The following is a 22,017-nucleotide window of genomic DNA, read 5'->3' as shown; positions in this document are numbered from 1 at the left end:
TGGATAATGAACTGCTTTTATTGTTTCACTGCAAACTTGCACATCCTTCAATCACAGTCATCTGTAGCTGTGTAATACAGCTGTTTGAGTAATGCATACTTTAATGTACATGTTACCTCTTATTAATCAAGCCAGAAGATAAATGAAAACCAAATGTTTAATCCATGGAAGGTTAATCCATGGAATCATCCTAGTTCTGCCAATAGCACTGAGGTAATCCAGCTTCCTGTGTAGGAATTTAAAGAGGTCTCCTTTGGAATGACAACATAAAAATAGTATCTACAGTATAATAATGAAACAAAATTCAAAATGTTCACAGTTCAGAGATCAATAAATAATGATTAAAAGGGGAATGAATGGCTGATAGTAGACCCACTGAAATAATTATACTCATCAACAGAGTTAAAAACATGTGTTCCATCTCTTCCAAAGTCTTAATTCAATATAAGATAGCAACTAAAAAAAATGTTGGCTGATGAGACTTTGCTATTGTGTAACACAACAGCAGCATAATTGAGCAATGACCAATATATTTAACAGTAGACGCCTCAACTTATGACTAAAACATTGTTTTTAATTAACTAACCAATTTAAGACATATACTGTATGTTCTAGTAGAATATACTGTTGCCTCTGGAACTGTCCAGGTCAGAAATGACCTAAAACCATTAACACTTAAGACAGTTGTGTGGAATTACTATTACACAACACAACAGAAAAAACTACAACAAAGTTATTATCCACCTCATTTGGATGGGCTAGCTAGTACAGTAGGCTACACCTTTATCTACCTGGTGCTATTCTACACAGGGTTTAGCCAGTTCTTTGGGGTCTGGGCCAGGACCCTTATTGCTTGACAACACATCACACAGATTGATAAGTGGATAGACAGTTATGAAACACTAAAGGGTTCAATGCCTGGTGATTAAAGGATGAAACCACTCAGAGAGAAACATTTAAGATTGGTAAGTTATTCAGGAATGTGATGTGATAAAGTTTCAGGAGTAGTGAGGGAGATGATGATTAGTTCTGATGGATTAGTAGAGGGGAGGGGATTAGCGAAGGTCACTCTCGTCATCCTGTATTTGTTTCTTTATCCTCAGTAACATAGTAGTGTTCCACTGATCCAATCTTGAGATGGAGTCAAAGTCCTTCACCTGTTAAGAGAAGAAGAAATGGTTTAATAGACAAACATAATTCAGTTAAGAGGTCGAACAATTATAATTTTTCAATGCCGATACTGATTACTGGAGGACCAAAAAAGCCGATACCGATTGATCGGCCGATTTTTATTTATTTGTAATAATGACAATTACAACAATACTGAATGAACACTTTTATTTTAACTTAATATAATACATCAATCAAATCAATTTAGCCTCAAATAAATAATGAAACATGTTCAATTTGGTTTAAATAATGCAAAAACAAAGTGTTGGAGAAGAAAGTAAAAGTGCAATATGTGCCATGTAAAAAAGCTAATGTTTAAGTTCCTTGCTCAGAACATATGAAAGCTGGTGGTTCCTTTTAACATGAATCTTCAACATGCCTAGGTAAGAAGTTTTAGGTTGAGGTTATTATAGGACTATTTCTCTCTATACCATTTGTATTTCATATACCTTTGACTATTGGATGTTCTTATAGGCACTATAGTATTGCCAGTGTAACAGTATAGCTTCCGTCCCTCTCCTCGCCCCTACCTGGGCTCGAACCAGGAACACATCGAAAACAGCGACCCTCGAAGCATCGTTACTCATCGCTCCATAAAAGCCGTGGCCCTTGCAAAGCAAGGGGAACAACTACTCCAAGTCTCAGAGCGAGTGACGTTTGAAAGGCTATTAGCGCGCACCCCGCTAACTAGCTAGCCATTTCACATCGGTTACACCAGCCTAATCTCGTGAGTTGATAGCCTTGAAGTCATAAACAGAGCTGTGCTTGAAGCATTGCGAAGAGCTGCTGGCAAACGCACGAAAGTGCTGTTTGAATGAATGCTTACGAGCCTGCTGCTGCCTACCACCGCTCAGTCAGACTGCTCTATCAAATATCAAATCATAGACTTAATTATAACACACAGAAATACGAGCCTTAGGTCATTAACATGGTCAAATCCGGAAACTATCATTTCGAAAATAAAACTTTTATTCTTTCAGTGAAATACGGAACCGTTACGTATTTTATCTAACGGGTGGCATCCATAAGTCTAAATATTCCTGTTAACATTGAAGGTTGTGCAATGTATGTCTACTATGTGTCTGCCTATCCCTGTTCTCTCTCCTCTGCACAGGCCATACAAACGCTCCACACCGCGTGGCCGCTGCCACTCTAACCTGGTGGTCCCAGCGCGCACGACCCACGTGGAGTTCCAGGTCTCCGGCAGCCTCTGGAACTGCCGGTCTGCTGCCAACAAGGCTGAGTTCATCTCAGCCTATGCTACCCTCCAGTCCCTAGACTTCCTGGCGCTGACGGAAACATGGATCACCACAGATAACACTGCTACTCCTACTGCTCTCTCCTCGTCTGACTACGTGTTCTCGCATACCCCTAGAGCATCGAGCCAGCGGGGTGGTGGCACTGGAATCCTCATCTCTCCCAAGTGGACATTCACTCTTTCTCCCCTGACCCATCTGTCTATCTCCTCATTTGAACTCCATGCTGTCACAGTTACCAGCCCTTTCAAGCTTAACATCCTTATCATTTATCGCCCTCCAGGTTCCCTTGGAGAGTTCATCAATGAGCTTGACGCCTTGATAAGTTCCTTTCCTGAGGATGGCTCACCTCTCACAGTTCTGGGTGACTTTAACCTCCCCACGTCTACCTTCGACTCATTCCTCTCTGCCTCCTTCTTTCCACTCCTCTCCTCTTTCGACCTCACCCTCTCACCTTCCCCCCCTACTCACAAGGCAGGCAATACGCTTGACCTCATCTTTACTAGATGCTGTTCTTCCACTAATCTCATTGCAACTCCCCTCCAAGTCTCCGACCACTACCTTGTATCCTTTTCCCTCTCGCTCTCATCCAACACTTCTCACTCTCCCCCTACTCGGATGGTATTGCGCCGTCCCAACCTTCGCTCTCTCTCTCCCGCTACTCTCTCCTCTTCCATCCTATCATCTCTTCCCTCTGCTCAAACCTTCTCCAACCTATCTCCTGATTCTGCCTCCTCAACCCTCCTCTCCTCCCTCTCTGCATCCTTTGATTTCCTCTGTCCCCTATCCTCCAGGCCGGCTCGGTCCTCCCCTCCTGCTCCGTGGCTCGACGACTCACTGCGAGCTCACAGAACAGGGGCTCCGGGCAGCCGAGCGAAAATGGAGGAAAACTCGCCTCCCTGCGGACCTGGCATCCTTTCACTCCCTCCTCTCTACATTTTCCTCTTCTGTCTCTGCTGCTAAAGCCACTTTCTACCACTCTAAACTCCAAGCATCTGCCTCTAACCCTAGGAAGCTCTTTGCTACCTTCTCCTCCCTCCGGAATCCTCCTCCCCCTCCCCCCCTCCTCCCTCTCTGCGGATGACTTCGTCAACCATTTTGAAAAGAAGGTTGACGACATCCGATCCTCGTTTGCTAAGTCAAACGACACTGCTGGTCCTGCTCACACTGCCCTACCCTGTGCTTTGACCTCTTTCTCCCCTCTCTCTCCAGATGAAATCTCGCGTCTTGTGACGGCCGGCCGCCCAACAACCTGCCCACTTGACCCTATCCCCTCCTCTCTTCTCCAGACCATTTCCGGAGACCTTCTCCCCTACCTCACCTCGCTCATCAACGCATCCTTGACCGCTGGCTACGTCCCTTCCGTCTTCAAGAGAGCGAGAGTTGCACCCCTTCTGAAAAAACCTACACTCGATCCCTCCGATGTCAACAACTACAGACCAGTATCCCTTCTTTCCTTTCTCTCCAAAACTCTCGAACGCGCCGTCCTTGGCCAGCTCTCTTGCTATCTCTCTCAGAATGACCTTCTTGATCCTAATCAGTCAGGTTTCAAGACTGGGCATTCAACTGAGACTGCTCTTCTGTGTCACGGAGGCTCTCCGCACTGCTAAAGCTAACTCTCTCTCCTCTGCTCTCATCCTTCTAGACCTATCTGCTGCCTTTGATACCGTGAACCATCAGATCCTCCTCTCCACCCTCTCCGAGCTGGGCATCTCCGGCACCGCGCACGCTTGGATTGCGTCCTACCTGACAGGTCGCTCCTACCAGGTGGCGTGGCGAGAATCTGTCTCCGCACCACGTGCTCTCACCACTGGTGTCCCCCAGGGCTCTGTTCTTGGCCCGCTCCTATTCTCGCTATACACCAAGTCACTTGGCTCTGTCATATCCTCACATGGTCTCTCATATCATTGCTATGCAGATGACACACAATTAATCTTCTCCTTTCCCCCTTCTGACAACCAGGTGGCGAATCGCATCTCTGCATGTCTGGCAGACATATCAGTGTGGATGACGGATCACCACCTCAAGCTGAACCTCGGCAAGACGGAGCTGCTCTTCCTCCCGGGGAAGGACTGCCCGTTCCATGATCTCGCCATCACGGTTGACAACTCCCTTGTGTCCTCCTCCCAGAGTGCTAAGAGCCTTGGCGTAACCCTGGACAACACCCTGTCGTTCTCCACCAACATCAAGGCGGTGACCCGTTCCTGTAGGTTCATGCTCTACAACATTCGCAGAGTACGACCCTGCCTCACACAGGAAGCGGCGCAGGTCCTAATCCAGGCACTTGTCATCTCCCGTCTGGATTATTGCAACTCGCTGTTGGCTGGGCTCCCTGCCTGTGCCATTAAACCCCTACAACTCATCCAGAACGCCGCAGCCCGTCTGGTGTTCAACCTTCCCAAGTTCTCTCACGTCACCCCGCTCCTCCGCTCTCTCCACTGGCTTCCAGTCGAAGCTCGCATCCGCTACAAGACCATGGTGCTTGCCTACGGAGCTGTGAGGGGAACGGCACCTCCGTACCTTCAGGCTCTGATCAGGCCCTACACCCAAACAAGGGCACTCCGTTCATCCACCTCTGGCCTGCTCGCCTCCCTACCTCTGAGGAAGCACAGTTCCCGCTCAGCCCAGTCAAAACTGTTCGCTGCTCTGGCACCCCAATGGTGGAACAAGCTCCCTCACGACGCCAGGACAGCGGAGTCAATCACCACCTTCCGGAGACACCTGAAACCCCACCTCTTCAAGGAATACCTGGGATAGGATAAAGTAATCCTTCTAACCCCCCCCTTAAAAGATTTAGATGCACTATTGTAAAGTGGTTGTTCCACTGGATATTATAGGTGAATGCACCAATTTGTAAGTCGCTCTGGATAAGAGCGTCTGCTAAATGTCTAAAATGTAAAATGTAAAATGTATGTCATAATGAAGTAAAATTCTGGCAAATTAGTTCGCAACGAGCCAGGCAGCCCAAACTGTTGCATATACCCGGACTCTGCGTACAATGAACGCAAGAGAAGTGACACAATTTCCCTAGTTTAATATTGCCTGCTAACATGAATTTCTTTTAACTAAATATGCAGGTTTAAAAATATATATTTCTGTGTATTGATTTTAAGAAAGGCATTCATGTTTATGGTTAGGTACATTTGTGCAACGACTGTGCTTTTTTCACAAATGTGCTTTTGTTAAATCATCCCCCATTTGGCGAAGTAGGCTGTCTTTGTTAGGAAGAAATGGTCTTCACAGTTCGCAACGAGCCAGGTGGCCCAAACTGCTGCATATACCCTGACTCTGTTGCACAGAACGCAAGAGAAGTGACACAATTTCCCTAGTTAAAATAAATTTGTTAGCAGGCAATATTAACTAAATACGGAGGTTTAAAAATATATACTTGTGTATTGATTTTAAGAAAGGCGCTTTTTTCGCGAATGCGCTTGATAACCTCTCTTGGGTAGGGGGCAATATTTTCACGTCCGGATAAAAAAACATACCCGATTTAATCTGGTTATTACTCCTGCCCAGAAACTAGAAAATGCATATAATTGTTTGATTTGGATAGAAAACACCCTAAAGTTTCTAAAACTGTTTGAATGGTGTCTGTGAGTATAACAGAACTCATATGGCAGGCCAAAACCTGCGAAGATTCTATACAGGAAGTGCCCTCTCTGACCATTTCTTGGCCTTCTATAGCCTCTTTATCGAAAACAGAGGATCTCTGCTGTAACGTGACATTTTCTAAGGGTCCCATAGGCTCTCAGAAGGCGCCAGAACGGGGAATGATGACTCTGCAGTCCCTGGCTGAAAAACAGTAGCGCATCTGGATAGTGGTCGATCTGAGAACAATGACACGGGCGCGCACGTGAAGACACCGTTTTCTTCTTTCAGTCTTTGAATGAAAACAACGTCTCCCGGTCGGAATATTATCGCTATTTTACGAGAAAAATCGCATAAAAATGTATTTTAAACAGCGTTTGACATGCTTCGAAATACGGTAATGGAATATTTTAAAAAAAATTGTCACGACATGCGCCCGCGCGTCACCCTTCGGATAGGGACCTGAACGCACGGACCAAACAGAGGATATTTGAACATAACTATGGATTATTTGGAACCAAAACAACATTGGGTGATGAAGTAGAAGTCCTGGGACTGCATTCTGACGAAGAACAGCAAAGGTAATCCAATTTTTCTTATAGTAATTCTGAGTTTAGTGAACGCCAAACTTGGTGGGTGTCAAATTAGCTAGCCCGTGATGGCGAGCTATCTACTCAGAATATTGCAAAATGTGCTTTTGCCGAAAAGCTATTTTAAAATCTGACACCGCGATTGCATAAAGGAGTTCTGTATCTATAATTCTTAAAATAATTGTTAGGTTTTTTGTGAACGTTTATCGTGAGTAATTTAGTAAATTCACCGGAAGTTTTCGGTATGTTTGCTAGTTCTGAACGTCACATGCTAATGTAAAAAGCTGGTTTTTGATATAAATATGAACTTGATTGAACAAAACATGCATGTATTGTATAACATAATGTCCTAGGAGTGTCATCTGATGAAGATCATCAAAGGTTAGTGCTGCATTTAGCTGTGATTTTGGTTTTTGAGACATTATATGCTAGCTTGAAAAATGGGTGTGTGATTATTTCTGGCTGGGTTCTCTCCTGACATAATCTAATGTTTTGCTTTCGTTGTAAAGCCTTTTTGAAATCAGACAATGTGGTTAGATTAACGAGTCTCGTCTTTAAAATGGTGTAAAATAGTCATATGTTTGAGAAATTGAAGTTATAGCATTTTTAAGGTTTTTGAATATCACGCCACTCGATTCCACTGGCTGTTGACTAGGTGGGACGATTTCGTCCCACGTACCCGAGAGAGGTTAAATCACTTAAATCACCCGTTTGGCGAAGTAGGCTATGATTCTATGATAAATTAACAGGCACCGCATCGATTATATGCAACGCAGGACAAGCTAGATAAACTAGTAATATCGTCAACCATGTGTAGTTAACTAGTGATTATGTTAAGATTGATTGTTTTTTATAAGATAAGTTTAATGCTAGCTAGCAACTTATCTTGGCTCCTTGCTGCACTTGCATAACAGGTAGTCAGCCTGCCACCCAGTCTCCTCGTGGAGTGCAATGTAATCGGCCATGATCGGTGTCCAAAAATGACGATCACCGATTGTTATGAAAACTTGAAATCGGCCCTAATTAATCGATCATTCCGATTAATCAGTCGACCTCTAATTCAGTTATCATGGAATGGCAAGTATAAAAAAAACCTACCGCATCAGTGAATGCGTCAACATCCTGCTCCTCATATGCATCTAGAAGTTTCTGTTAAAATAAGCATAAAGACATGTATTGTATACAATACAACACTCAGGAAATGCCATGTTTTATTTTTGGTTTCTACTACAAATAACCATAAATGTTCAATAAATGATCAACTCAGATAAAAAGCCATTTAAAGAGCTGTTTAACTTTGAAACACAATAGACTTACCTTAACCAGTTTGCATTCTCTAGCGTCTGAGAAGGCTGGAAACATATCCTCATATCTCTGTACAGACAGCTGTTGGTAGACAAGAGATATGAACAGGGTCAAAACTAGTACATAGAGGCTGTGTGATGTAGGTATACAGAAATAAAAGGCTCACCCTTGCATTAAGCATGTCCACACAGAAGTGACACAGAGCTGCTTTGAAGAAGTGGTCTTTAGCGCCATACTTTAACAGGACGCTGTCCATTGCATATGTTCCGATCTAGGAATTACACAAAACAAACTCATAATAAGGTAATTGGGAAAGCCCACTAAGTTTTACGGGCTCCTAACCAAAATGAGCTATTTCTGTATTTTCACATTGTTTGTAAACTCATTTTGTACACAATGTTGATGCTGCCGTCTCTTATGACCGAAAAGAGCTTCTGGACATCAGAACAGCGATTCCTCACCTCGAACTGGACAAAGATAATTTTCTTTAATGAGTCCGATGCGATGGATATACTGCTTTGTCAACACAAGAACCAAATCCCCATCATCAGCATGAAGAAAAGATGGAGGAGGGTGGGGTGCCTTGTAAGAATTCGCAGACGAGTGGGTAAACCACCACTTCCCTCCGTATTATTGGCCAACGTGCCATCATTGGAAAACAAACTGGGCGATCTACAATTAAGACTATCCTACCAACCGGACATTACAAAAAAAAAACGGTAAAATATTAAGTTTTACCGAGACGTGGCTGAACGACGACATCGTCAGGACAGAGCATCTACGCTACCGGTCAAAAGTTTTATAACACCTACTCATTCATGGGTTTTTCTTTATTTTTACTATTTTCTACATTGTAGAATAATTGTGAAGACATCAAAACTATGAAATCATGTAGTACCCAAAAAAGTGTTATATAAATCAAAATACATTTTCTATTTGAGATTCTTCAAATAGCCACCCTTGCCTTGACAGCTTCGCACACTCTTGGCATTCTCTCAACAAGCTTCACCTGGAATACTTTTCCAACAGTCTTGGAGTTCCCACATATGCTGAGCACTTGTTGGCTGCTTTTCCTTAACTCTGCGGTCTGACTCATTCCAAAGCATCTCAATTTGGTTGAGGTCGGGGAATTGCGGAGGCCAGGTCATCCGATGCAGCACTCCATCACTCTCCTTCTTGGTAAAATAGCCCTTACACAGCCTGGAGGTGTGTTGGGTCATTGTCCTGTTGAAGAATGAATGATCGTACCACTAAGCCCAAACCGGATGGCGTGTCGCTGCAGAATGCTGTGGTAGCCATGCTGGTTAAGCGTGCCTTGAATTCTAAATAAATCACAGACCGTGTCACCAGCAAAGCACCCCCACACCATAACACCACCTCCTCCTCCATGCTTAAGGGTAGGAACCACACATGCGGAGATCATTCGTTCACCCACACCGTCTCACAAAGACACAGCGGTTAGAACCAAAAATCTCCAATTTGGACTCCAGACCAAAGGGACAAATTTCCACCGGTCTAATGTCCATTGCTCGTAATACTTGGCCGAAGCAAGTCTTTCCTTCTTATTGGTGTCCTTTAGTAGTGGTTTCTTTGCAGTAATTCGACCATGAAGGCCTAATTCACACAGTCTCCTATGAACAGTTGATGTTGAGATGCGTCTGTTACTTGAACTCTGAAGCATTTATTTGGGCTGCAATTTCTGGGCTGGTAACTTTAACGAACTTATCCTCTGCAGCAGAGGTAACTCTGGGTCTTCCATTCCTGTGGCGGTCCTCATGAGAGCCAGTTTCATCATAGCGCTTGTTTTTTGAGACTGCACTTGAAGAAACGTTCAAAGGAATGATGGACTGTCGTTTCTCTTTGCTTATTTGAGCTGTTCTTGCCATAATATGGACTTATATGGAATATGTATTGGAATATGTATTTTACCAAATAGAGCTATCTTCTGTATACCCCCCATACCTTGTTACAACAACTGATTGGCACAAACGCATTAAAAAGGAAAGCAATTCCACAAATTAACTTTTAAGAAGGCACACCTGTTAATTGAAATGCATTCCAGGTGACTACCTCATGAAGCTGGTCGAGAGAAATTCCAAGAGTGTGCAAAGCTGTCATCAAGGCAAAGGGTGGCTATTTGAAGAATATCAAAATTATTTGATTTGTTTAACACTTTTTGTCGTTACAACATGTGTTATTTCATATTTTTGATGTCTTCACAATTATTCTACAATGTAGAAAATAGTCAAATAAAGAAAAACCCTTGAATGAAAAATACCTCATGATAAGTTGTAGACCACACCATCTACCAAGAGAGTTCTTATCTATATTATTCGTAGCCGTCTTAACCACCACAAACCGATGCTGGCACTAAGACCGCACTCAACGAGCTGAATAAGGCCATAAGCAAACAAGAAAATGCTCATCCAGAAGTGGCGCTCCTAGTGGCCGGGGACTTTAATGCAGGCATACTTAAATCAGTTTTAACTCATTTCTACCAGCATGTCACATGTGCAGCCAGAGGGGGGAAAAAAACAACTCTAGACCCCCTTTACTCCACACACTGAGACACATACAAAGCTCTCCCTTGCCCCCCATTTGGCAAATCTGACCATAATTCTATCCTCCTGATTCCTGCTTACGAGCAAAAACTAAAGCAGGAATTACCAGTGACTCACTCAAAATGGAAGTGGTCAGATGATGCGGATTCTACGCTACAGGACTGTTTTGCTAGCACAGACTGGAATATGTTCCAGGATTTATTCAATGGCATTGAGGAATATACCACCTCAGTCACCGGCTTCATCAATAAGTACATCGACGTCGTTCCACAGTGACTGTACTACGTACATGTCCCAACCAGAAGCAATGGATTACAGACAACATCCGCACTGAGCTGAAGGCTAGAGCTGCCGCTTTCAAGGAGCGGGACACTAATCCGGACGCTTATAAAGAAATCCCGCTATACCCTCAGACGAACCATCAAATAGGCAAAGTGTCAACACAGGACAAAGATTGAATCCTACTACAACGGCTCTGACGCTCATCGGATGTGGCAGGGCTTGAAAAATATTACGGACTACAAAGGGAAACCCAGCAGCGAGCTGCCCAGTGATGCGAGCCTACCAGACAAGCTAAATGCCTTGTATGCTCGCTTCAAAGCAAGCAACACTGAGGCATGCATGAGAGCACCAGATGTTCCAGAAGACTGTGATCACGCTCTCCGTAGCCGATGTGAGTAAGACCTTTAAAACTGGTCATCATTCACAAAGCCGAGGGCCAGATGGATTACCAGGATGTGTACTCAAAGCATGCGCGGACCAACTGTCAAGTGTCTTCACCGACATTTTCAACCTCTCCCTGTCTAAGTCTGTAATACCTACATGTTTCAAACAGACCACCATAATCCCTGTACCCAAGAAAGCGAAGGTAACCTGCCTAAATTATTACTGCCAGTAGCACTCAAGTCAGTAGCCATGAAGTGCTTTGAAAGGCTGGTCATGGCTCACATCAACACCATCATGCCGGAAACACCAGACCCACTCCAATTCGCATACTGCCCCAACAGATCCACAGATGAAGCAATCTCTATTGCACGTCACACTGCCCTTTCCCACTTGGACAAAAGGAACACCCATGTAAGAATGCTGTTCATTGACTACAGCTCAACAACATAGCTTAATGATTATCTATCTTTGTGGGCACTAAGGACCCTGGGACTAAGCACCTCCCTCTGCAACTAGATCCTGGACTTCCTGATGGGCTGCCCCCAGGTGGTAAGGGTAGGCAACAACACATCTGCCACACTAATCCTCAACACTGGGACCCCTCAGGGGTGCATGCTTAGTCCCCTCCTGTACGCCCTGTTCACCCACAACTGCGTGGCCAAGCACGACTCCAACACCATCATTAAGTTTGCTGACGACACAACAGCCTGATCAACGACAATGATGAGACAGCCTATAGGGAGGAAGTCAGACCTGGTAGTCTGGTGCCAGGACAACAACCTCTCCCTCAATGTGTGCAAGATAAAGGAGCTGAAAGTGGATAAGAAGGGCCGAACAAGCCCCCATTAACATCGACAGGGCTGAAGTAGAGCGGGTCGAGAATTTCAAGTTCCTTAGTGTCCACATCACCAACGAACTATCATGGTCCAAACACACCAAGACAGCCGTGAAGAGGGCACGACAACACCTTTTCCCCCTCAGGAGACTGAAAAGATTTGGCATGGGTTCCCAGATCCTCAAAAAGTTCTACAGCTGCACCATCGAGAGCATCCTGACTGGTTGTATCACCGCCTGTATGGCAACTGCTCGGCATCTGACCGTAAGGCGCTACAGAGGGTAGTAGGTACAGCCCAGTAAATCACTGAGGCCAAGATTCCTGACATCCAGGACCTATATACTAGGCGTGTTAGAGGAAGGCCCAAAAAATTGTCAAAGACTCCAGTCACCAAAGTCATAGACTGTTCTCTCTGCTACCGGAGAGCCAAGTCTAGGACCAAAAGGCTCCTTAACAGCTTCTACCCCCAAGCCATAAGTCTGCTGAACAATTCAAATGGCCACCCAGACTATTAACATTGAGACCCCCTCCCCTTTGTTTTTACACTGCTGCTACTCGCTGTTTATTATCTATGCATAGTCACTTTACAACTTACCTCGACTAAATTGTACCCCCGCATATACAGTGAGGGAAAAAAGTATTTGATCCCCTGCTGATTTTGAACGTTTGCCCACTGACAAAGAAATTATCAGTCTATCATTTTAATGGTAGGTTTATTTTAACAGTGAGAGACAGAATAACAACAAAAAAATCCAGAAAAACGCAAGTCAAAAATGTTATAAATTGATTTGCATTTTAATGAGGGAAATAAGTATTTGAACCCCTCTCAAATCAGAAAGATTTCTGGCTCCCAGGTGTCTTTTATACAGGTAACGAGCTGAGATTAGGAGCACACTCTTAAAGCGAGTGCTCCTAATCTCAGTTTGTTACCTGTATAAAAAACACCTGTCCACAGAAGCAATCAATCAATCAGATTTCAAACTCTCCACCATGGCCAAGACCAAAGAGCTCTCCAAGGATGTCAGGGACAAGATTGTAGACCTACACAAGGCTGGAATGGGCTACAAGACCATCGCCAAGCAGCTTGGTGAGAAGGTGACAACATTTGGTGCGATTATTCGCAAATGGAAGAAACACAAAAGAACGGTCAATCTCCCTCGGCCTGGGGCTCCATGCAAGATCTCACCTCGTGGAGTTGCAATGATCATGAGAATGGTGAGGAATCAGCCCAGAACTACACGGGAGGATCTTGTCAATGATCTCAAGGCAGCTGGGACCATAGTCACCAAGAAAACAATTGGTAACACACTACGCCGTGAAGGACTGAAATCCTGCAGCGCCCGCAAGGTCCCCCTGCTCAAGAAAGCACATATACATGCCCGTCTGAAGTTTGCCAATGAACATCTGAATGATTCAGAGGACAACTGGGTGAAAGTTGTGGTCAGATGAGACCGCCGTGTTTGGAGGAGGAGGAATGCTGCCTATGACCCCAAGATCAACATCCCCACCGTGACACATGGAGGTGGAAACATTATGCTTTGGGGGTGTATTTCTGCTAAGGGGATAGGACAACTTCACCGCATCAAAGGGACGATGGACGGGGCCATGTACCGTCAAATCTTGGGTGAGAACCTTCTTCCCTCAGCCAGGGCATTGAAAATGGGTCGTGGATGGGTATTCCAGCATGACAATGACCCAAAACACACGGCCAAGGCAACAAAGGAGTGGCTCAAGAAGAAACACAATAAGGTCCTGGAGTGGCCTAGCCAAATCTGTGGAGGGAGCTGAAGGTTCGAGTTGCCTAACGTCAGCCTCGAAACCTCAACGACTTAGAGAAGTACTGCAAACCTGGTGGCCAACTACAACAAATGCCTGACCTCTGTGATTGCCAACAAGGGTTTTGCCACCAAGTACTAAGTCATGTTTTGCAGAGGGGTCAAATACTTATTTCCCTCATTAAAATGCAAATCAATTTATAACATTTTTGACATGTGTTTTTCTGGATTTGTTTGTTATTCTGTCTCTCACTGTTCAAATAAACCTACCATTAAAATTATAGACTGATAATTTCTTTGTCAGTGGGCAAACGTACAAAATCAGCAGGGGATCAAATACTTTTTTCCCTCACTGTAGCCTCAATATTGTTATGTAATTTTCTTGTGCTACTTTATTTTTTTATTTTTTTTAATTCACTTTAGTTTATTTAGTACATATTTTCTTAACTCTATTTCTTGAACTGCATTGTTGGTTAAGGGCTTGTAAGTAAGCATTTCACGGTAAGGTTGTATTCGGTGCATATTACAAATACAATTTGATTTGATCTTGTTTCTCATGGTGTGAGTCCTTTAGGTGCCTTTTGGCAAACTCCAAGCAGACTGTCATGTGCCTTTTACTGAGGAGTGGTTTCCGTCTGGCCACTACCATAAAGGTGGAGTACTGCACAGATGGTTGTCCTTCTGGAAGGTTCTCCCATCTCCACAGAGGAACTCTGGAGCTCTGTCAGACCAAGACCATTCTCCCACAATTGCTCAGTTTTCCCGGGCGGCCAGCTCTAGGAAGATTCTTGGTGGTTACAAACTTCTTCCATTTAAGAATGATGGAGGCCACTGTGTTCATGGGGGCCTTCAATGCTGCAGAAATATTTTACTACCCTTCCCCAGATCTGTGCCACGACACAATCCTCTCTCAGAGCTCTACAGACAATTCCTTTGACCTCATGGCTTGGTTTTTGCTCTGACATGCAATGTCAACTGTGGGACTTTATATAGACAGGTGGGTGCCTTTCCAAATCATGTCCAATCAATTGAATTTACCACAGGTGGACTCCAAGTTGTAGAAACATCTCAAGGATGATCAATGGAAACAGGATGCACCTGAGCTCAATTTCAAGTCTCATAGCAAAGGGTCTGAATACTTATGTAAATAAAGTATTTCTAAAAACCTGTTTTCACTTTGTTATTATGGGGTATTGTGTGTAGATTGATGAGGGGAAAAAAACAATTGAATACATTTTCGAATAAGGCTGTAACGTAACAAAATGTGGAAAAAGTCAAGGGGTCTAAATACTTTCTGAATGCAATGTACATGAGTTAATACACACCTGTTCATAAATGTCAATGGCTTTCTGGTACTGTTCCAGTTGGGCAGTGTAGGTAGCAACTTTCAGAAGGCATTTATTTGCAGCACTACAATTAGATTGGCAAGTAAATAATCAGTTCAAAAGACATTTACACAACACCAAGAGAAAAGTATGAAAATTGGGATGGAATACACCAGTAAATCCCATAAGGGATTACGCAAGAATGTTAAAATACCTCTTTGACTCTTCCCCTTTGTAGTAATCTGCTGCCTGTTCATAGTGACAAATGGCCTGTGGATAAAAAATTCACATTTACTTTTCATGGCCTCTCATTGATATCAAAGGCTGAAATATGTGCGAAAGATCTATGAAAACAGTACATCCAGGCTGTATCACAACCGGCCATGACTGGGAGTCCCATAGGTCAGCGCACAATTGGCCCAGCATCGTCCGGGTTTGGCAGGTGTAGGCTGTCATTGTAAATAAGAATTTGTTCTTAATTGACGTGCCTAGTTAAATAAAGGTGAAATAAAAAATATATAAAATACATTACAGGATACCACATTCACTATTAGGCTCTTGTGAGTGACTGGCCTTATCAACATCTAATAGCTCACTCTCGTAGATCTCAGCAATAGATATGTGGTGTTTGGCTGCGATGGTGAAACGGCCCTGCAGACAAGAAGAGGTGAAATAATAATCAACACACCATACAACCAGTGCTCCTGAACACTAGGCACAATTGTCTATCATTGAGCAGGCTTGAGATTGACTTCTTTATTATTACACTGTGTAGTGAATGCAGAAATACTCCCAGCTTCTCACCATGTCTGTGTAAATGTCAATGGCTTGGTTCAGGCAGTTGATGGCCTCTGTGGAGATAAAAAGTACATTCAATTAGAAACCCCAAATTACATTATAATAGGGCATATACAGTGGCATATATTCTCGACCCTTGAGAATATAATAACATGTGTGTGTGTGTGTGTATATATCTGTCCCATAACCCAATAATGTTGATAATGCAACTGTAATCTTTTTCAGAGTGTAAAGTAAAACAGGATGTACCCTGTGGGTCTGCTTTTTTGAAAGCATTGCCTGCATCAAGGAAATTGATGGCTCCATCGAGTTTGTTGTCCATCTGCAGATGAAGGTGTGCTGCTTGAGAAAATGCGTTGCCAGCAGCTGGAACAAAATATGAACCAAGATATTATGTTGGTTACACCCCACACACCCCTTGCAGTTCTAAATGTCCACTATTCAATTCTAACCAAATCTTACCACTCCAATTCTTGGCCATTTTGAACATGTTTGCTGCCCTCACATACATGTCACAGGCTTCCTCATACTTGCGGGATGAACCTCTGGAGAAAAAGACAGAAAATATTATTTAGACCTAATACTACATATCACTATCAAAACATGTTGGTCATGACAATGAAGGAACAAGACAAAAAAAAGGTGTTCCCGATATTTTTTCCCCATCCAATTGGAGACAGATTTTTATGCAAATATTTAAAAATCCGTATAAAAACAATATGCCTATTTTCCCAACAGAGATGTTCCCATCAAATTGACTTGTTGCATATACAAGTCTGTGCGTGATGACGTAGTGCACATAACATATATTTTGCTGTTAAATTCCCATGTACTGAATAAAAAACACAAGTTAAATGGGTTTCCAAACAATATTGCGATATATAGCGAGTGTGCCAACTCTGGTATTGGCTAGAGAGCACATATAGCCTACATGATGAGATTATTATTATGGACAAAAGAGCGAGACTATTTTTGTTTGTCAAATGGCAGCCAAACTTCGATTACAGCGTCACCAGAATAAGACCCTCGATAGTGCTGTGGGCTGGAGTGCACTTGCCAATAGCAGACTATATAAAGCAAAAAAAAGTGTGATAACCATCAGTAGAGTGTAAAATCCGTTGGAAACTCATTTAACGTGTATGTTTTATTCCGTACATGGGAATTTAACCGCAAAATATATTTTATTTGCACTACGTCATCGCGCACAGCCTTTTATCTGCAACAAATCCAATTTGATGGAAACATCTCTGTTGGGAAAATGCACATATAGTTTTTAATGCGGATTTATGAATAGTAGCATGAAAATCTGTTGCCAATTGGATGTTAACAAAGTTTATGATTAAGAAAGCGGAGGGGGCAAATTATGGGATATTGTCGATATTTTAACTTTTCTTGCAATCAATCTCAAATCCTTTTTGTAATATTTAATGTAAATGTAATGTTTTGATGCTAATTTCCTCGTTTGATTCCAAAAACTAGAGAAATATTTAGGAAATAAAATCATAATAATATATACGTAGACTATTAAGTATGGAATAAAGATAATTCATAAAGAGAAGCAACAAAAAAAGAGATGATGCAAAACAACTGCAACTCATGAAACAGAAAAGTAACAGAGATATGTTGTCATTATCTTGTTTAAAAACATATTTTTTTGGGGGGGGGGGAAGCAAAAATGAGTTGGCTAAACCACTTAACAGATGGAGCCAGCAAAGTGAAATGACAACACTGTCAGTAGACCACAGATGAATAGGGAATCTGAGTAGACTGTGGCTAAACATTTGGTGTGGGACATAGCTAGTTAGTTAACGTTATCGTCACTGTACATAACGTTATTATTTTAGTGTTTTTTATTGTGTTTCGCAGCTACATACTTTCATGTTAAAATAAATGTATGGGATCTGGAACAAGTGGCGAACGTTAGCTAATACAAAACAAACACGCCAACGATAGCTACCAAAGGTTAGCTAGGCCAGTTTGCGTTTACCCGAACAACGTCCCAAATCCTCGTGAGGATTTCATCTTTTTATCAGCCTCCGTCATGAGAGTCAAAGCCTCCTTCTCTTTCCCGGAATTATCCATCTTTTTAAACCAAATGATTATTCGTGAGCTCTGAAAATCGATCGTGGTATCCACTGCAGAAAACAGTAAACTCAGTTAAACGTATTTATGTTTAACTACGCGTTACGTCACACTGAAACCGGAAGTGTAAAATCAGGTGATCAGTAATAAAAACTCGTGGTGGTATGGTACTTTTCTGAGACATTTTAGCAAAGGTTATCTATATCACTGACCATTACTATTAACAATGGAAGGCTATAAACCACTCAAAGGAAGTTTATATGGAAGTTTTGGCTTTAAATTGGATGCGAAAGGAATCTTAACAGACAAAAGCATAGTTTACTGTTTCCATTGCGAACAGAGCTTTTCCTACCACCGCAGCAAAACAAGCTTGCAATACCATTTGCGAAAAAAACATCCTCTCGTCACTAAAGCTAAACCTAGTGATGATGTAGAGTCAGACTCGGAAATCACAGGTATTTTTGCATGATCATATGCATTCAGTTGGTCAAAATTGTATTTGGTTATTTGAATGTTTCTCGTTTTTCTCAACGTATGCACTTTTGACTATAACCCAAAGTCTTTGATCAGTTCCTGTTCAAAGGTCTTTAGTTTGATAGAGATGGCCTTATTTTGAAACTACGGGCGCCGTAATTTTATGGCGATATTTGTGATACAGTTAAAAAAATTAATATATAATAATCAATTTATTCTGGACTCGAGATAATTAATAGTTGGATATAGTCGTTCATCTCAGGTGAAATATACCATTATCAAAGATCAATGGATCCTAGTCTGAACTGACAGACAGGCCAGGAGCAAAGGTACCTCTAACTCTTTGGTGGAGAAAATATTTCTGTCAGGAGAACATCTTGAGATCCTTAGTCATGTTTTGAGATAGAAAAGGAAATCAACATGCATGCCAAACATGATGGTCATACAATTAGTGCATGTTTTCTGTGCCCTTTTTAGTTAGTTATTGCCAAGGTAGTTAAATGGCAATTATTTTTCTACATGTTAATATTTGGGAGCTATGTAACAAGTCACAGATTGACCTAACATTGAACAAATGTGTATTTATCTTGCATTCCAGTGATCTCTGACAACTCTAACATGGATTTCCGAGGGTACCCGTTGTCCAGCAGTCTTGGACCAAATTTGAGGAGAAGGGGGGATCGGGGAGCACCAGGACTGGTTCTGGATAGACGCAAGTCTACAGTTTGGAATTACTATATCCAGCTTAATGAGATGCATGTTGAGTGTAATATATGCAAGAGACAGTTGTCTTTTCACAACAGCACTACGACTATGAGGGAGCACCTTGTCCGCAAACATAATATACGCGACAATGGGCCACCTGTACTCCATAACACAGTGGTGGCCTTGGCCCCGTTTCCAGCTACATCACCTCAGCCAATGGCCCAGCCCAGATTCCCCTGCAATGTCTCCACTACATCTACTACTGCTAACACATGCATGTTCCAGCCAGATTTGCACGTAGTTGTAAAGGAGGAGCAGCAGGATGCTGACTTATCTCCTGAACAAGGGACGGCCAAACGTGCACGAATCACATGTGCTCCCCCAGATGTAGGAGGCGGTGCCAATGCAAACCCTGTCTGCAGCCGAGATTTGGAACCGTCAAATTCAAATACTGGATTACTATACAGTGAGAACAACCACTTTGGTGATAGCAATCGCAGTGGCACTTGTATCAAGGAGTCCAATGATAAGCGAACTGGGTTCCTGACTGACCTAATATTAGAAGTGGTGTACAGGGACTTGCAGCCACTGTCTGTGGTGGAGGAGAGGGGATTTCGTCTTCTATTGAGCTGCTTAGAACCACAGTACCAAGTGCCATCTCCCTCTCAGCTCGGCAGCCTTATTTGGCATCGCTATGATGTTCTTAAACGGCAACTGCAGCAGTGTCTTCAGTCTGGCCTGGCACCACGTGGCATAACACTTTGCACTGAATACTGGCGGTCAGTAGCAGGTTGTGAGGTGGGAGCAAGCGGCCGGCTGTTCTTCACTGTAAGTGCACATTTTATTGACAAAGACTGGCGCTTGGCCCGTTGTGTGCTGCGGACCCGTCCCATGACCGATATCAGAGAGAGGGCTTGTGGAAGTGGGTTCACTCAATTTGGTGACACCCTAAAGGCAGTTCTCTCTGACTTCCATCTCCCCCAGAGCTCTGTTTTCTGTGTTGTGCACAATACTCCCAGGACCTCAGAGGCCAGAGGTACTGTGAATATGGGACTTCAGAAAGAAAATCAAATTGCTGGACCAGGCCAATCGCCTCAGGATCTCCCAGCGAGCTGGGTAGCATTACACTGTGCAGGGGAAGCCCTCAAACTCTGCATCCAGGAAGGGCTATGGATGGAACCTGTCAGACAGGCTCTTTCTGAGGCCCGTAGGATTATTTCACATTTCCAGCATGACACACCTGCTGCTGCCGCTCTGATCCACAAAGCAGAAGCTGCTAATAAAGCCGGTGCTTGTCTGGCGCTGGATGACCCAGGGCGCTGGGCAACTACTATCGAAATGTGTGAGAGTCTGCTAGGGCTGAAATGGGTGGTGAGCTCAGTTCTAGAGGAGCAGAAAGCTGCTCCAAATTTAGTGGACCACCAGTGGCGCCTCCTCCAGGAGCTGGTGCCAGTTCTTAAGACCATGCGCATCGCTGCCTCCTTTTTGAGTGAGGACATAAATGTGTCCATCTCCGCCCTTATGCCGTGCCTGCATGGCGTATTCCGTGTCCTAAGGCAACACATCGCAGAGAGCAGCTGCCCTGTGGCTCGAGGAGTCATGGAGACCGTGCAGTCAGGAATGGAGCGACAGTGGAGACTGAGTGAAGAGGAGGCCTTACTGGACAGCCCTGCCGTCCTCTCCTCATTCCTGGACCCGAGGTTTAAGGAGCTGCGCTTCCTCAGCCCACATGCACGTAGTAAGCTGCACGACAAGGTTAAAGAACTGTTATCTGCTCAAGCGCAAATAGAGGCAGAGGAAATAAGCAGAGAGCGTGATAAAGGAGGTGATGATGAGAAGGGCAAAGAGGGAAGGGAAAGGGGAGTGACTAATATGAGATTGATTAACTCTCAGTCAACAATCGTTCATCTGCAGCCCCCTTCCTATAATCAAGTGAGCCCAGTGGCCAAAACCATGTACGACATACTGCTAGGAGAGGATCCCACTGAGCGAATGCCTGAGATCCACCAACAGCTGGAGAACTACATTGCAGAGCCGTTGTGCAAACGTAGCCTGTCACCTCTCCACTGGTGGCACTCCAAGGAGCATCGCTTCCCTGCCGTGGCCAGACTTGCCCGTACATTTCTGGCTATTCCTACTACGGCTATGGCTGCAGACAGAGCTTTTGCTCCTAGAGAGACTACTGTTGCTCAACGCAGGGCCATTCTGGGGCCCCAGCATTTGGATCATATTATTTTCCTTCACCAGAACAGTGACTATGTGGAGAAACTGATGGGAGGGTCTATGGGGCATGAAGGAAGGGGCAGTGACAGGAATGGAGCCAAGAAGACAAGAGAGACTCTGTATCAGTCTTTAGTGTCCTATGAGAGCAAGACTTGGATGGGAGGGGAGGAGTTGTGAGCTTGTAGTCAGTCGATATACCTTTATCATAGTAAGAACAGAGTTGTCGATATGCACACTCAACATAGGCCTGTGAGAAAATATCCATCCATTCCTGCCTAAGATTTAGCTGATTTCAACTCATCTAGGTAAAGGGTTGAAAAATCAATGACAAGGCAAAAAAATTATGCAGCTATTGGGCTCAAAGCCACACTTGTGTGCCATCTGTTTTTACATGTAAAAAGTGTCTGGCCTACTAGTGTCTGGCCTACATATCTACATGTGAGCTGTGAATTTTCATCATAAGTCGTTGTAAAGTGCTTTCAATGTGTACCATACCAAATAATATGTATCTTATATGTAAAGTTGTTAGGAGTTGTTGCACTTTGTCCTTGGTTTGCATGAAGTAAAAACACTGGTTCAGCAGCGACGCTTGTTCAATAATTGCAGCATAATGTTCATTTAGAAGTAAGAAATGTCTCAAACACTATCCGTGAAGAACTGT

The 22,017-nt window shown here is 43.5% G+C and overlaps 2 protein-coding genes across 6 annotated transcripts; one reads left to right on the top strand and one right to left on the bottom strand.

Annotated features, from left to right (window-relative positions):
* On the bottom strand, positions 1–18,090 carry napaa (N-ethylmaleimide-sensitive factor attachment protein, alpha a). Of its 4 annotated transcripts, XM_014128955.2 has the most exons (11): positions 17,860–18,090; positions 16,335–16,417; positions 16,122–16,238; positions 15,879–15,925; positions 15,648–15,725; positions 15,289–15,344; positions 15,075–15,159; positions 8,079–8,183; positions 7,925–7,993; positions 7,706–7,756; positions 1–1,157 (listed from the first exon to the last, which is right to left on the bottom strand). In XM_014128955.2, the coding sequence occupies exons 1-11, from the start codon at positions 17,952–17,954 to the stop codon at positions 1,056–1,058; spliced, it is 888 nt and encodes a 295-aa protein (XP_013984430.1). In that variant the 5' UTR covers positions 17,955–18,090; the 3' UTR covers positions 1–1,055. The 4 variants fall into 4 exon arrangements, with proteins under 4 accessions (XP_013984430.1, XP_013984431.1, XP_013984432.1 ...); XM_014128956.2 differs by lacking the exon at positions 7,706–7,756; XM_014128957.2 differs by lacking the exon at positions 8,079–8,183.
* On the top strand, positions 18,091–21,940 carry zbed4l2 (zinc finger BED-type containing 4-like 2). 2 transcript variants are annotated; one of them, XM_014128949.2, is made up of 2 exons: positions 18,091–18,409; positions 19,027–21,940. In XM_014128949.2, the coding sequence occupies exons 1-2, from the start codon at positions 18,181–18,183 to the stop codon at positions 21,531–21,533; spliced, it is 2,736 nt and encodes a 911-aa protein (XP_013984424.2). In that variant the 5' UTR covers positions 18,091–18,180; the 3' UTR covers positions 21,534–21,940. The 2 variants fall into 2 exon arrangements, with proteins under 2 accessions (XP_013984424.2, XP_013984425.2); XM_014128950.2 differs by lacking the exon at positions 18,091–18,409 and adding an exon at positions 18,424–18,757.
* Positions 21,941–22,017: the final 77 nt, after the last annotated feature.

Source organism: Salmo salar, chromosome ssa11, assembly GCF_905237065.1.
Source record: "Salmo salar chromosome ssa11, Ssal_v3.1, whole genome shotgun sequence".
Taxonomy (NCBI): Eukaryota; Metazoa; Chordata; class Actinopteri; order Salmoniformes; family Salmonidae; genus Salmo; species Salmo salar.
This window is presented reverse-complemented; position numbering and strand designations above follow the sequence as displayed.

What these genes read in the sequence shown, in the direction of transcription:
- zbed4l2 (XM_014128949.2), top strand. Translation starts at nt 18,181, where the DNA reads ATGGAAGGCTATAAACCACTCAAAGGAAGTTTATATGGAAGTTTTGGC. An exon ending in GTCAGACTCGGAAATCACAG is followed by an intron (nt 18,410 to 19,026) that starts GTATTTTTGCAT and finishes CTTGCATTCCAG; the next exon opens with TGATCTCTGACAACTCTAAC.
- napaa (XM_014128955.2), bottom strand. Translation starts at nt 17,954, where the DNA reads ATGGATAATTCCGGGAAAGAGAAGGAGGCTTTGACTCTCATGACGGAG. An exon ending in AAAGGGGAAGAGTCAAAGAG is followed by an intron (nt 15,160 to 15,288) that starts GTATTTTAACAT and finishes ATCTAATTGTAG; the next exon opens with TGCTGCAAATAAATGCCTTC. An exon ending in CCATTGACATTTATGAACAG is followed by an intron (nt 8,184 to 15,074) that starts GTGTGTATTAAC and finishes TGTAATTCCTAG; the next exon opens with ATCGGAACATATGCAATGGA.